This window comes from Diuraphis noxia, unplaced genomic scaffold (assembly GCF_037042655.1).
Source record: "Diuraphis noxia isolate RWA-SAM2 unplaced genomic scaffold, SU_Dnox_SAM2 contig0004, whole genome shotgun sequence".
Lineage (NCBI taxonomy): Eukaryota > Metazoa > Arthropoda > Insecta > Hemiptera > Aphididae > Diuraphis > Diuraphis noxia.
The window spans coordinates 8,725,517-8,739,822 of NW_028301714.1; the positions used below are offsets into that span (position 1 = coordinate 8,725,517).

Sequence of the window (14,306 nt, forward strand, 5' to 3'; positions counted from 1 at the left end):
AATCGACGCTTGGGGTTGCCAGGTAATGTTAGGGTGGATAGGTTTTTAATGAGTGGGTTTTGGTGTGTTTGCAGCCGGGCATAAAATATTTTGCAGAAACGTATAGCTTCTTCTGTCACGGTTTTAATTGACAGGTCATTATGTATAGTGTAATTCGAAACAAAGGGTGGAGCATTAGTAATTTTCCGAAGAGCAATATTCTGAAATTGTTGAATTTTTTAGTATTGGACGCTTTTGCTGTACCCCATAGTTGAAGACCATATGTCCATAGAGGTTTGAGTAATGTTTTATACATAAGAACTTTTATTTTTAAACTGGAGTGTTTGTTATTTGTGAGTAGCGTTCGTAGTCTGCGAAGACGGGCGTTTAAGGCAAGTCTTTTTATACGGATATGGCTATTCCAAGTGAGGCGCTTATCCAAGTTGAGTCCAAGATATCTAACTGAGTCAGACGTGGTGATAAGTATGTTATTTAAATAGACATTAGGACAAATGGAATGGCATAAAGTGAATGTTGTAAGTACTGACTTATTGGGATTAGGTTTAATGCGCCAATCGGTGTACCATTCAGACATTAGGTTAGGAATAGGACAACTTTTTTCGGAAGACATCTAGCAACTTCTGCAGTAATTAGATCAAAGCTGGTGTTTTTTTTGGTGGAATATTTTTGTATTGCTGTTTTTAGTTCATTTGGTGTAAAACACTTTTCAGGGAGATGAAGAGGCATGGGACAATCTAAGTACTGTATTATCTTAGAGGTGAGATTTGGATTATTTATGTCGGGATGTGGCTTAAATATCTCCACTAGATGTTGACGAAACGTCTCAGCCTTGTCCTCATCAGTTATAGCAACAGAATTGTCAATTTTGGTTAGTGGTGGTAAACTAGATTTGTATTTTAAGAGTTTATTTGTTTCCCTCCAGAGGCTACCGTCAGAAGAGTATAAGTTAGATAGCTTTAGTTCGAATATATCTGATTTGTATTTTAGAAGTTGTTTCTTAAGCGAATTAGGCAGTTTATTGTAAAGTGCTTTGTGGGAGGGTAAATGAGAAGTTTGATAACGTGCCCTAGCTCTCCTTTTATCCATAATTAATGAACGTATATGTATCGGTAATAATGGAATGCTATTGAAAGTTGGGGTAAACTTAGATTGGGATGCCCATTGCCCATGCAGCTGATTGAATGATTGAGGTAAATTTATCCACTGCGTTATCGATATCCTCATGTGTTTTTAATTTAACGTTCAAGGTGATCTCTTTATCTACTAAGTTATGGAACTTAATACGATCTGTTGAAGGATAAAATAATTTTGGAGCTGTCATACGCAATGTTGGGGGATGCATTGATTGTGGGAAGTACAGATGAGTGGTCAGAGTTTAGATCCAGGATGTTTTCCGGAGTCCAGAATAAATTACTTGGTACTTTGGCAATAAAAAAAAAAATCAAGGATGTCAGGTTTTTTACGTAATGAAGTTGGCCAGTAAGTTGGACCTGGGGGTGCTAGTATTGAGTATTTTTTCGCATTGTCGGAATTGTATAGAACATTGCCACGTGGGTTACCAGATCGACAGCCCCAGGCTTGATGCTTCGCATTTATATCTCCACTGACTTGAATTAAATGATGATAAATAGTCGAGAAAAAGAGTTGAAGATATGTTGTGTCTTGGGGGGCAATAAACTGCAGCAATGGTGATAGGTATATTATTCAGCTTAATAGATACAGCACAGGATTGAAGATAATCTTGTGAGAAATTTGGTAGTGGAGCAAAGGACAAAGTAGATTTAATTATGAAGGCAACACCAGCATGAGCTTTGTTGTCTGAATGATTGGATTTGAGCAGAGTATAGCCTGGGATAAAGACATTGGAGTATTTGGTAAAGTGAGTCTCAGTAATTAAGGCAATATCGATACGTTTTTCATATAGGACAGTTTGTAATTCATTGATGCGATTTTTTAGGCCATTAGCATTGAAAAGAATGATGATGATTGATTTTGAGGTGGTCGATTTATTTGTCATTTTTGTTATTTAAGAGAGATGAGATAACTTGTGTTAGGAGTGTAATTAAGGGGTTAATTACTGGTTTAAATTCATCAAGAAAACTTGAAATTTTTTTATTAAAATCTAGTACAGGGGGAGAATGGGTGGTATCTCTTGACTGATTTGAAGTAGCATGGGCATAAGTTCTCTGAGATGAAGAGGGAGGGAAGGTGCTAGGGTTAGTTTTCACAGGTGGGTGGCTTTCTTTTATAGTAGAATTATTATTAGTTGACTTAAAATTAACATTGTCATAAGTGCACTATGTAAAAAGTTACTTTTATTATTAGGCTTATTTCAACGTTGAAGTTCTCTATAGACGTTGCATCCTCGGTAGTTGGCTGGGTGGTTGCCTGCACATAGGGCACATTTGGGAGGAGAATCTCTTGGTTTGGTGCAGCCTGAAGAAGATTGCGAGTCTCCACAGCGGACACAACGAGCTGAGTAGCCACAATATGATCGCGTGTGACCTTAGTCTTGACAATTGAGGCATTGACTGACTATCTTTGGTTTGTATGGCTCTTCGATTTTTACCTTCGTATGAAGAAGGGAAGATAAATGGTATATTTCATTGGAGTGATCGGTAGACTCCAAGTCAATGAAGAACAATGGGAGTGGGTGTTTAATAATCTTGTGCAGCACTTTTGTGACTTGCCTAACCTCATAGAGACATGTTTCAAGTTCAGATTTAATCAGTTCCGTAGGTGCGGTAGGGTGCAAATTTCGAATAACCACTCTTAATGGTTTGTCTTCTCTCAGTTGAAAGGTGTGGTATTCTGCTTTTTGGTCCTTTAGATAGCGAATTAGTGATCTATATGATTCGGGGTTTGTAGTCTGTATTTTTAATCGATCGGTGGAAGATTTGTAGTAAAAATTGTCTACTCCGATCAGCTCAATTAGAACTGAGGAAAAACCAGGGAAGTTTAAAACTTCTTTTATGAAGATTGGAGGTGGGGGTTTTTTATGATCAGTGATGATGGATCCTTCGGAGACAGTGTCAGCTTCAATTATTGTAGCTTCGGTTATTGTGGTTATTGTAGAAGCAGGTTCGGTTTGAGTAAGCACTTCATAACGATTTGTCGTTATAAATAATTTATTATTTTTTTTTTTATTTGAGGTAGGATCAGGAGATTTTGGTTCAGATGAATCTGAATGATTTCTTTTACTTGTCTTTTGTGTCCAACCGGCATCCGTGTTAGACCATGCAGACGTGCAGACCGCGACTGAAAATAAACCTAAAATAAGTATCTACCTACTTATAACTAGTACCTACCTAACCAATTAATCCCTTACTCCAACGAAATTTTATTTTTATATGTTTACATAATGCTCAAAAAAATATTCCTCTTCGGATGTTACTATGAAATTATGAAATACGAGACCATAAATGTATAATTATATAAAGTATGCTTTCATTCAAAAATGTAAATACTTAAAAATAATACCAATAAAAAAATGTAAATATATATATTAATTACTACTACTCACTAAAATATGTCGATTATTCATTATGAACTTGCATAAAATATAGTAAGACATTTCCAAGTAGGTAGGTATCAATAATTATATATATATAATATATATATAACATATGGCGTGATGAAATCCAGTCGTTTTCGAATATCGATAAATTATTTTGACCAGTTCGGGTGTTATTATTATTTTTTTTTTCGAAACCCATATTATGCAGACTTGATGATTATTAGAATAAATAATTATTGACGACTGTGTTCTAGGCTATTTAAAATGTTCGAAAATCATTATTCAATAATAAAATAATAAAATGCAAGTTCAACTGTCGATCAAAAATAAAATATTTAATTTATGTAATTATATATTAACTGTTATTGAAATAAAAAAAATTATTCCGATAGAAAAGTGCTGTATTTAAAAATTACGAAAACGAATCAAAGAACAAATCTATCACTCAAGGTGATTTTCTATATTTTCAATTTTCATTATGTCATATATGTATATATATAAATTTATTTGTCCTTTCTTCGCTGACAAGCACGTGTCTCTCTATTTATGCTCTACGTCAGCCACCAAATAATAATCTTTAATAATAATTGCCTAAGGTAAACAAAAGAAATATTTTAAGTATACAAGGATATATTAACACAAAAATAGTACGATACCACAAAAATGTATAAAAACCAATACAAATTGAAATGTAAAAATATTAAATAGAATTAAATTCATATTCTAATATTCCATAAGTAAAAATGATAATAGCACATTATATTTAAATAGTAAGTAACAAAAATCAAATAATAAATCAACGTGATTTTCTATTTTCATTAAGTCCATTATATATATATACAGGTATAACAATTCATTTGTCATTTAAGCACAGCCAAGCATCACACATCCCTCTTCTTAGTCCTCTACGTTAGCGTCCAAATAGTAATCTTTGGTTTGCCTAAGGTAATCAAAAGAAATATTTTAATTTCAAATTCACTAATGTAATTATGATTCAAACTTTTGACAACAAACTATACGAACTTTACATCCACGTGCTCTCCCATAAAAGTGCTGTCAGTGTTGTCACATTTGTGATTTTCATATTCATCCCAACTGGAACATTTATGTGCAACATAATCTTCCTTAGCCCATATAGAGTGTGCGTAATAATGATAGGCTTTGACATGGCTACAGTAACCCGTAACTAAAAATGAATATAATAACAAAATTTATATCTATAAATATTTATTTATTGCATGCTGTAAAAGTTTGAAACTATTACCTAAAATAGGTTGTAAAAGTTGTATTAAAATATTAGGTAATCGACAAACGTATTTTCGATAGAGAAATAATCAAAATTATGTGATTTAATATTAATTTAATTTAATTTTCAATCGCGATATTAATATGAATTGTCGTAAACAGTCGAAACAAAATTTTATAATTAAAATTATCTTTTCAAATATACTTTATATCTGAGATGGTTAGAACAGCAAATTAAGATAAATATATTAGTTTTACCTATAGCTATAACTATAATCAAGTGCCTTTTTTTCGTTTGTATCATCTTTTAGAGCAATACAAATGATTCAATATTCAACTTTCCTGATGGTTTGTGGTAGAATTAATATACGTATATTATAACTTAAGATACATAATTACATTTTTAAATACTATTAGGTACTTATAATTTATAATTATTTAAAATTTAATTTTGGACATATTTAAATTAATTTTAAACTATTTATACCATGAACCTATTATCGAATACATTACCTTTGTCTGAATATTCGCAATTTGGTTGTAACTTCCCTCCGTTTGGGAAGAAATCGATATGTCCAATTGATTTCTCAAAGCCATTGTTGGCAGTATTTGTGTGCATAACGTCTACAAAATGCGCATCAGTAATATCTAGTCTGTCCTCTGGGTCTTTGTCTTCGTACTCTGGCTTCGCCGGATCTAATCCTGAAATACATTTTTTCAAATACAAATATTTATGAATTTTAAAACGGAATATGATTATTTTTAAAATGCATTGCTAAAAATATTTATACAATTGTATAAGTATTTACCCGTAATTCGGGGAATCTGATCAGCCAATTCTTTCCCTACGAATCCAACAATATGAGCTCCCATACTGTGTCCGATCAAATGCAAGGTATCAACCCCTTCTGTCATGTTATACGTTATCCTTTTCAGGACTTTAGCTATATCGTGAGCGATGTGTTTGGCTCGAATTGTTGCAACTGAGTAGGATAAATCAGTCGAATACTGTTTCCAATCCACACAAATCACATTGTATTCACCCACCTTAAAATACGCTGTGAAATATTTCATTGAATCAAATATTTTAAAAAAATGTCATCAATACACTATACGCAAAAAAGCTAATTCATTATAGATGAATACAATCAAAATAGTAACGGAGATACCAAAATTAAGACCTAATTATGAGTTGCACTTGAAAAATGTGTAGTGTGTAGTTTACTTAATCAATGGTTTAACTTTTAATGAATACAAATGTAATTGTTGTAAAAAATGAATATATATTTTGTAACAATTATTTGAATGTAAAAACTGAGTTTACCTGAGTAGTTACTGGTTGTTATGAAATTTCATCTAATGATCTGCATGTAACCATATCGATATTAGTATCAATTGTATTTAGCACCAATAAGTGCCTATACATTTTTAATATTAATTTAATATTATAATATTAAATATAAAAAATTACACGTACACACACATTAATTAGCTCCGTGCTTACTTTTTGTTTTTACCGGTCATAATAGTCAGTTTTTTTTCATTCTTAAGTCCAAAAAATTATAAAAAGTTCGCGTACAGACTGGTGTCGGTGTTGAGTCAGTCTGTTTAATATATTTCCATTAAGGGCCGTTTTCCTTTTGTTCAAGAAGTGAAGGTAAATTTATATTTAATACATCTTATCGACGTTTGCTGCTCATTACAGCACAGTGCACGCGTATACACGATTGTATTATTACTCTCGTTATCTTCATTTCGTCCGCGGCACGTGACAAGGTCATCATAATTACGTTATCGTTTATATTGGAATTAGACTATTTTGCTTTAACTGATTATTCAAGGCGTTTAATTACTACTGCTGTTTGTCTTGCATCTCTTCTCATTTAAGGAGTTTTATCTGCCACAAATTCTACTATGTCTACGGATAATCTTAATTCACCTGTAGTCTCTGACCAGCAAATGTTGCTCAGATCTGCCAAGTCTTCAGTTCCGCCTCCAGTTCCGCCTTCTCCCACCCCACTATCGTCTGAAGAATTTAATCGAGTAATTTCGGTCATGCGTAAAACTCAGGATGCTACTCTTGCTCAATGTAAGGCTCTATCCCTTTCATTAAATAAAAAGTTTTGTGAACTTCAAGCTAGTGTTGACTCACTAGCTTCACAAATTGTTGATGTAAGAGCAGACAATACCTCTCTTCGTAACGAACTTTCTTCTCTCAACAATAGGATCGGTGTTATTGAATCTGACGTGGGTAAATTGCCCTCCTCATCTGGGGACAATATTCCTCAGCTTCTTCAAGAACTATCAGAAAGAGAAAAATGTTCTTTTAATGCCATCGTCCACGGACTTATTGAATCTTCTGCTACTATACCAACTGTACGTTTATCTGATGACCTACAGCATCTGTCTGAGTCCATTCTACCACTTGCTATGTCTCTGCCTGCAGATGTGAAGATGATCAGGTTGGGTCGCACTATTGGTAAGAACCCTCGCCCATTAAAAGTCATATTTTCATCAAAGAACACTTCCCAACAATTCATTAAGGACTTTTTAACCGGTATGCGCTCTCGTGCTGCTACCGACCCACCATTGTTGGTGTCTGTTGTTCGTGATCGTACATTAATGGAACGTCAACAAGTACGTCAGGTTTATGCCGATTTGGAACAGCGTAGGAAGAACGGAGAAAATAATATAATGGTCAGACATTTCAACGGCGTTCCTTCCATTGTCCAGGCAAATAAGGATTTTCAATTAAACCATACTGCTCATCGTCATGTCACCCTTGCAAAAAACTAACCAGCTTGAACCACCCAGGGACCTGTGGTGACGTCAGTCAATCTTCATCATATCTCATCGATCCTCAATGTTTTCATTTGGTACCCCTGGCTTCATGTTATCTTTGTAAATTATCTGTTAATACATCTACTGAATTTTTTGATTTTGTATACCGCTTTAAAAATAATAATCATTTGAATTGTAATCTAAATAGTTTAAACATTTTCTACCAAAATGTCCGTGGGTTAAAAACTAAATTAAGTAATTTTAGAAGTTCTATTCCCCTTTTTATTTGTTATGATGTTATTATCCTCACAGAAACATGGCTCTCTTCTGACGTCCATGACTCTGAACTTGGGCTCATTGGCTATCAAATCTTCAGGGTCGACAGAAATTATCTTAACAGTAACTACTCACGAGGAGGTGGTGTTCTCATTGCAATCAAGTCTTATATTAAAACATCTCTTATCTGTACAAACCTTAACACGCTCGAGCAAGTATATACCCTTCTGTCCATTAATTCATTTAAAATTCTTATAGGTGCAGTTTACTTACCACCTATGTCCGCGCTCCCAGATTTTGAGGCCCATACCAGCTCTATCGAACACTTAATATCATCTACCAACCCTACATCTATTCTTCTCTGTGGTGACTATAATCTACCTCTTATTAAATGGTCTAAAAGCAACCAAGGTCTTTTCGCATCTGGTACCATGTCTAACACTTCTACTCATCTTGTCGATTCTTTCTCGTACTATAATTTTTACCAGCTCAATCAAGTGCCTAATGCCCGTGGATGCCTTCTTGACCTTGTATTTTCTAGTTTTGACACACCTACTGTCCAACTTGCCAACACCCCAATCGTTTCTCCGGATTCTTACCACCCACCTTTGTTTGTATCTTTTCCATTTCCAACTCCGATAACTGCTCAAGACACACATAAATACCGTGATTATAAATCGGCTGATTATAAATCCATGCTCCGTTATCTAGGATCGTTTGATTGGGAAAATACTTTTTCGCTTTATTCGGTCGATGATTCTGCTGTTGTCTTTAACGATGCACTTCTAAGCTCTATTAATAAGTTTGTTCCCATCAAAGTTTTTTCACCTTCTAAATTTCCTCAATGGACATCCACAATTCTCAAAAATCTTATAATAACCAAGAAGAAAGCCCATGCAGTTTATAAGCGAACCAAGTCGATATCTGATTATCTTGTTTTCTCTGAATATAGAGCAAAATGTAAACGCCAATCAAAAGTTGATTACTCTGCTCATATTAGGCATACCGAGGAGGCCCTTTCATCTTCCCCCTCCAAATTCTGGAAATTTGTAAATAATCTAAAACAGAAACCTCCAATTCCGTCATCACTCCATCTCGGTAATATTGCCTCAAATACTCCAACTGAATCAGCTAATCTGTTTTCAACTCATTTCTCCTCGACGTTCAACTCCTCGGCTTTCCAACTTCCACCATTTACTGGCTCATCTGAATACTTATCCTATGAACTTCCTTCCGATATAACGTTTACTGTCGACGATGTTTTTTCCGCTCTTAAATCGTTAAAAAATACTTACTCTAATGGTCCAGATGACATATCCGCTCAATGCTTGTACAATTGTCGTTTTTCTATTGCTTATCCAATTTATTTACTATTCAGGCGTTCATTAGATTTAGGTATTTTTCCTAAGGTTTGGAAAATATCTTCTATAGCACCTGTTCTGAAATCTGGTGACGCTTCTGATATCCAAAACTACAGACCAATTTCTATTATACCACATATTGGTAAATTATTTGAATCAATTGTATACTCCAGAATAAAGCGTAGTCTCAATCATCTTATTATAAGTGAGCAGCATGGTTTTAGATCGCATAAATCAACCGTAACAAGTGGTGTTGCCTTCTCTTCCTATTTATCAGAAGTTATCGAACACAGAGGTCAGGTAGATGTAATCTTTACAGACTTTAATAAAGCATTTGACACAGTGGACCACGATTGCCTAATAATGGTGCTTAAGTCTTTAGGCATTGGGAATCCCCTTCTATCTTGGTTGCACTCTTACATCACAGATAGAAAACAATTCATAAAAATCAAAAATGCTGTTTCGGAGTTAGCTGTGATACCATCTGGAGTCCCTCAAGGAGGCCACCTTAGTCCTCTTTTATTTATTCTGTTTGTAAACTCGATAACCAAATGGATCACTAAGGCTAAACTCCTTCTTTTTGCTGATGACATAAAAATATTCCTTAAAATAGACAATCTTAATCAATGTCATATCCTACAGTCAGAACTAGATATTTTTGCAAGTTGGGCGTACTCCATAGGTCTCAGCCTTAATATAAGCAAATGTCATGTTATGTCGTTTTCTAGGCAGCGATCTCCTATCCACCACAACTATTCTCTAAATGGCACTTCTCTTAACCGTGTCTTCCTCTATAAAGATCTTGGTATTCATTACTCACCAGCATTAAATTTTGAGCACCATATAAATGTCACTGTAGGTAAAGCTTTAAAAGTACTGGGTTTTATTAAACGCAATACTAATCAGTTTTCTTCGGCTCGTTGTCTCTGCACATTGTATTTCTCATTAGTACGTTCTATATTAGAATACGGTGTGGTGGTGTGGCATCCCTACCTAGCTAAAGACGAGCTAAGACTCGAGCGTGTACAAAATAGATTTCTTTCCTACATTGCCTACATAATGAAGATACCTCACCCTACGCATGACTATTCCTTAATTCGTAGTTCATTGGGAATACCAATGCTGTCAACTCGTCGACAAGATGCTGATGAGCACTTTATAACCTCGCTCCTAGGTGGCACCTTAGATGCACCCGATCTCCTCTCTAAAATATGTCTTCGTATCCCTTCCTTCTTCTCCAGAAATCACGCACTCTTCCAAATTCCAACTCACAATACATTATATGGACATAATCACCCCTTGCACAGAATGCTTCGTACTCTGAACAATCCCAATTTTGATTTTAATAAGTAATTAAATAATATAATTGTTATAAATATGTTGTATTATAGTTTTATATTACTAAATTATGGTATTACCATTTAGTTTATATTATGTTGTGTTTTTTTTTTCCATATGTTCTAATTTTGTGTGTATTTGTATTATTATATTTTTGTTATATCTATTAATTTAAACTTAATCTGTTAATTAAAAATTGCCGTTTGGCGTTTATATATTATAAATAAAAAAAATAAATAAATAATCAGATATACTTTCTACCTAACAATCAATAGACAATTAATAAGAAAAATTACCAACTTACAATTGATGTTGCACATACAAAGACTATCCTTTTCTTTAGTAGAACCAAGCCAACCGTGCACTAATACTTTAGTTGGATTTGATGGATTGTACGTTGTAGACTCAATCATGTGTGGTTCACTTCTATTTAAAAGTTGACCATCTGTGTTATCTCTGAAAGAGAAAAAAAAATACAATACGAATTTAATTTAATAATTGAAATAAACTATTAACTATTAGAATTATATAGAATTTAACCTCGTATAAAGCCAGTAAAACACATGTTTTGATGTTTGGTACTTGCCATAATTTTCATCATGAAAGTTAATATCGTCAATGTATTTTTGACCATCATTAAATCCGTTAAAAGTGGCGACTGTGTCTAAAAACAATGTCAAGAATGCTATTTATTCCACGGTAATTGTAGGGAATGCGCAGCACCATTGAAAATTCATACTCAAGATTATATTGAATATACACAATCGGAATTATAATTTGTATAACTAAAAACGTAACCTAATCTAACCTATGAATTAGGTTTAAACCAAAATCCTTTCTGCTTTTATAAATTTTTCCTCAAACGTGTGGTGGAAGTAATTATTAGTATAAATTTCTATTAATAAACCATAGAGAATAAATCACATAGGTAAGTCGTGTTACATATTACATACAAATATATGATGAGTACAAACATATAAATAAGATATTATGCATTGCATTGTTTTAATTCTCAGTATTTTTTGTACTTATTAATGTACTAATTTGATATGGTGTACGCATCTATCTGTTATACGTATACAAAATCATATATAATATGTTACGGTAAAAGTACGAATACCAGTAAATCCTAGATTTCACCGACTACTGTTGTTAAAACATATAGGAAACACAAAATCATTTTGTCAAATCTCGGATGATTTTTGTAGTTCAGACTTTTATAAATGAGATTTGGTAAATCTCAGGATAAACAATTAGTGCTTGTATAGTCCCAAATTTTTTACCAATTATGCTATTAATTATTAATTATTAATAATATTGAAGTATATTAGGTAGTACATTAATGACTAGTAATTAGTATATTAGATACGGTTACCCGGTATTTTGCCCGAATCGAATTTCCCGAATGAATTTTTTCCCGAATGGAATTTTTCCCGAACACCTTTTTCCCGAATCAAAACTCCCGAATGAATTTTTTCTCGAATGGTATTTTACCCGAAAATCCAAAAACCCGAAACCTTTTTTTCCCGAATATAAATTATAATACATATAAAAATAAAAATTAATTAATAAAATTAATAATGATTTAATAAATCAAGTACCTAGTGTAATAGTAAAATATTTTTAAATAATTAAATTATAAAACGTATAAAATATAAACAATATAAACATTAATTAATTTAAATACTATTGTAATAATACATATAAATTGACCAATAATAATAAAACCTTTACAAAAAAAAAAAAACAAAATATAAAATAATTTCACAAAATAATATTATGCGCGATTGCCTTCAGAAATTCTAATTCATGATATACAATCTCTGATAAACGCTGTTCTTGATTTGGACCATGATCATGATCGTCTAACACTGGTTCTCGGACGAAATAATTTTTATTTTCGGAAATATTGAAAGTAGTGATTATTCTGGCTTTGCACTCTTTCCTGCGTACTTTTTGACATTCCCAGTATGTTTTGCCGTTGATTGGTAATTTAGACCGCACGTAAATAAAACTACCATAAACCAATTTTGTTTCACCCAAAATTTTAATTTCAGTCATGATGGTGAAGTAAAATAAAATTATAATAAGCTTATACAATAAAACGCACTGAAAATGAAAATGAAAGAATAGCGACAAGTGATAGTACGTGAATAACGAAACTTTACGATTACAAAAATTACAACGATTTACTTGCTATATTTCGATACAAACGATAATAATCATAATAATATTACAAGAGCGCGATGATAAAATACAAACAATTAAATGTTCATGTAGCAAAGATAGTAATAGTATATATTATAGTATACATATGTCGTTGTAACGACAGTAAATTGCGATAAAGGCAAAATACCCATACTTTTTCGTAAATACTATCTTTATCTAAGGTATCTAAGGTTTATTTAAGTATCTATAGTAGTATAGTTATAGGCATAAAATATAACACATAGAAAATACGCCAGTAGTAACAAAATTTTTAAATTTATAATTTTTTTTAATTCGGGAACAATAACCGTCGGGAAAAAGGTGTTGGGGAAAATAGGTTTCGGGTTTTCGGACTTTCGGGCAAAATACTATTCGGGAAAAAATTCATTCGGGTAATTCGATTCGGGAAAAACGGCGGGTACCATTAGATACACACATTTTTATTATTGCTTTATATTCTGACAACAAATTTATATTATTATTACATATTACAGTGGTGTTAGTAATATATTATAGATACTAAGTGCATTAATTACTAGTATATCATTTTTGTTAGAATTAAATTAATTTTATTATAAAATTATTTATTTGTACAGTATTGACTATTGTGGCATCTCGAGTTACACAATACATTTTTAGATCTGAACTTACATTATTCTGTTAGTCATACATTTTTTCATACAATCACAACTTATTAATTCTTGTTCACCACTCACCAGTCAAAGTTAGTTGCGATACTGCTTGTCGAATACCAATTTCATTATCTGATATAATTGCCAATTCTAAGATGTTTGTATCTAATATACCAATCATTAATGTACTACCTAATATCCTTCAATAATTAATAGCATAATTCATAATTGGTAAAAAAAAGTTAGATTTATGCTAACACTTATTGTTTATCTTAAGATTTACCAAATCTAGTTTATAAATGTCCGAACTACAAAAATCATCCAAGGTTTGACAACATAATTTGTACCTATTTCCAAGTTTTTACCGAAACAAATTGGTAAATGTCTGAATGTTGGACATTTAAAGACAGAAGTCGGTGAAACTAGGATTTACCGGTATATCCTAGGTTTAACCGGTATTCGTACTTTTACCATAACATATATATTTATAGTTCTAAATTTTTTTTAAATTTTTTTTTGAACAAAAAAACTCACCACTTTGCAATGGAACATTATGAGCACAAACAAAAACAATCAACAAAGTATTTATAAAAAAATATTTCAAAACATTAAACATTTCTGAAAATGTATTTTTCAAAATCACGGGTGATATTAATAATAAGTCAACTATCGAATGTAACTATAACAAAAACCACTAACGTAGAACGTCTATTGAATGATGGTTTTATATTTGAATTAACACATTATACTTAAGATCAATTAAACAACATAATATTCTTTAAAAGCTATTTTATTCAATTCCAATAATTTGTGTATTATAGATAACACTGTTTGATCAAATACAACTATTGTATTCTATATCAAAAAAATTCCTAGATATTTTACTTATGCATTTAATTTTAATTGACTTTATTTAAAAAAAAAATTCTATCGTTATACGCGACTATG

At 32.3% G+C, this 14,306-nt stretch overlaps 1 protein-coding gene across 1 annotated transcript; it reads right to left on the bottom strand.

Annotated features, from left to right (window-relative positions):
• Nucleotides 1-4,255: 4,255 nt before the first annotated feature.
• Nucleotides 4,256-14,079, bottom strand: LOC107168299 (pancreatic lipase-related protein 2-like). The gene is made up of 7 exons (XM_015517658.2): nt 13,893-14,079; nt 11,059-11,182; nt 10,823-10,974; nt 5,572-5,820; nt 5,276-5,464; nt 4,541-4,703; nt 4,256-4,457 (listed from the first exon to the last, which is right to left on the bottom strand). The coding sequence occupies exons 1-7, from the start codon at nt 13,972-13,974 to the stop codon at nt 4,415-4,417; spliced, it is 1,002 nt and encodes a 333-aa protein (XP_015373144.2). The 5' UTR covers nt 13,975-14,079; the 3' UTR covers nt 4,256-4,414.
• Nucleotides 14,080-14,306: the final 227 nt, after the last annotated feature.

What these genes read in the sequence shown, in the direction of transcription:
- LOC107168299 (XM_015517658.2), bottom strand. Translation starts at nt 13,974, where the DNA reads ATGTTTAATGTTTTGAAATATTTTTTTATAAATACTTTGTTGATTGTT. An exon ending in TTTTACTGGCTTTATACGAG is followed by an intron (nt 10,975 to 11,058) that starts GTTAAATTCTAT and finishes TTTCTCTTTCAG; the next exon opens with AGATAACACAGATGGTCAAC. An exon ending in TCAGATTCCCCGAATTACGG is followed by an intron (nt 5,465 to 5,571) that starts GTAAATACTTAT and finishes AATGTATTTCAG; the next exon opens with GATTAGATCCGGCGAAGCCA.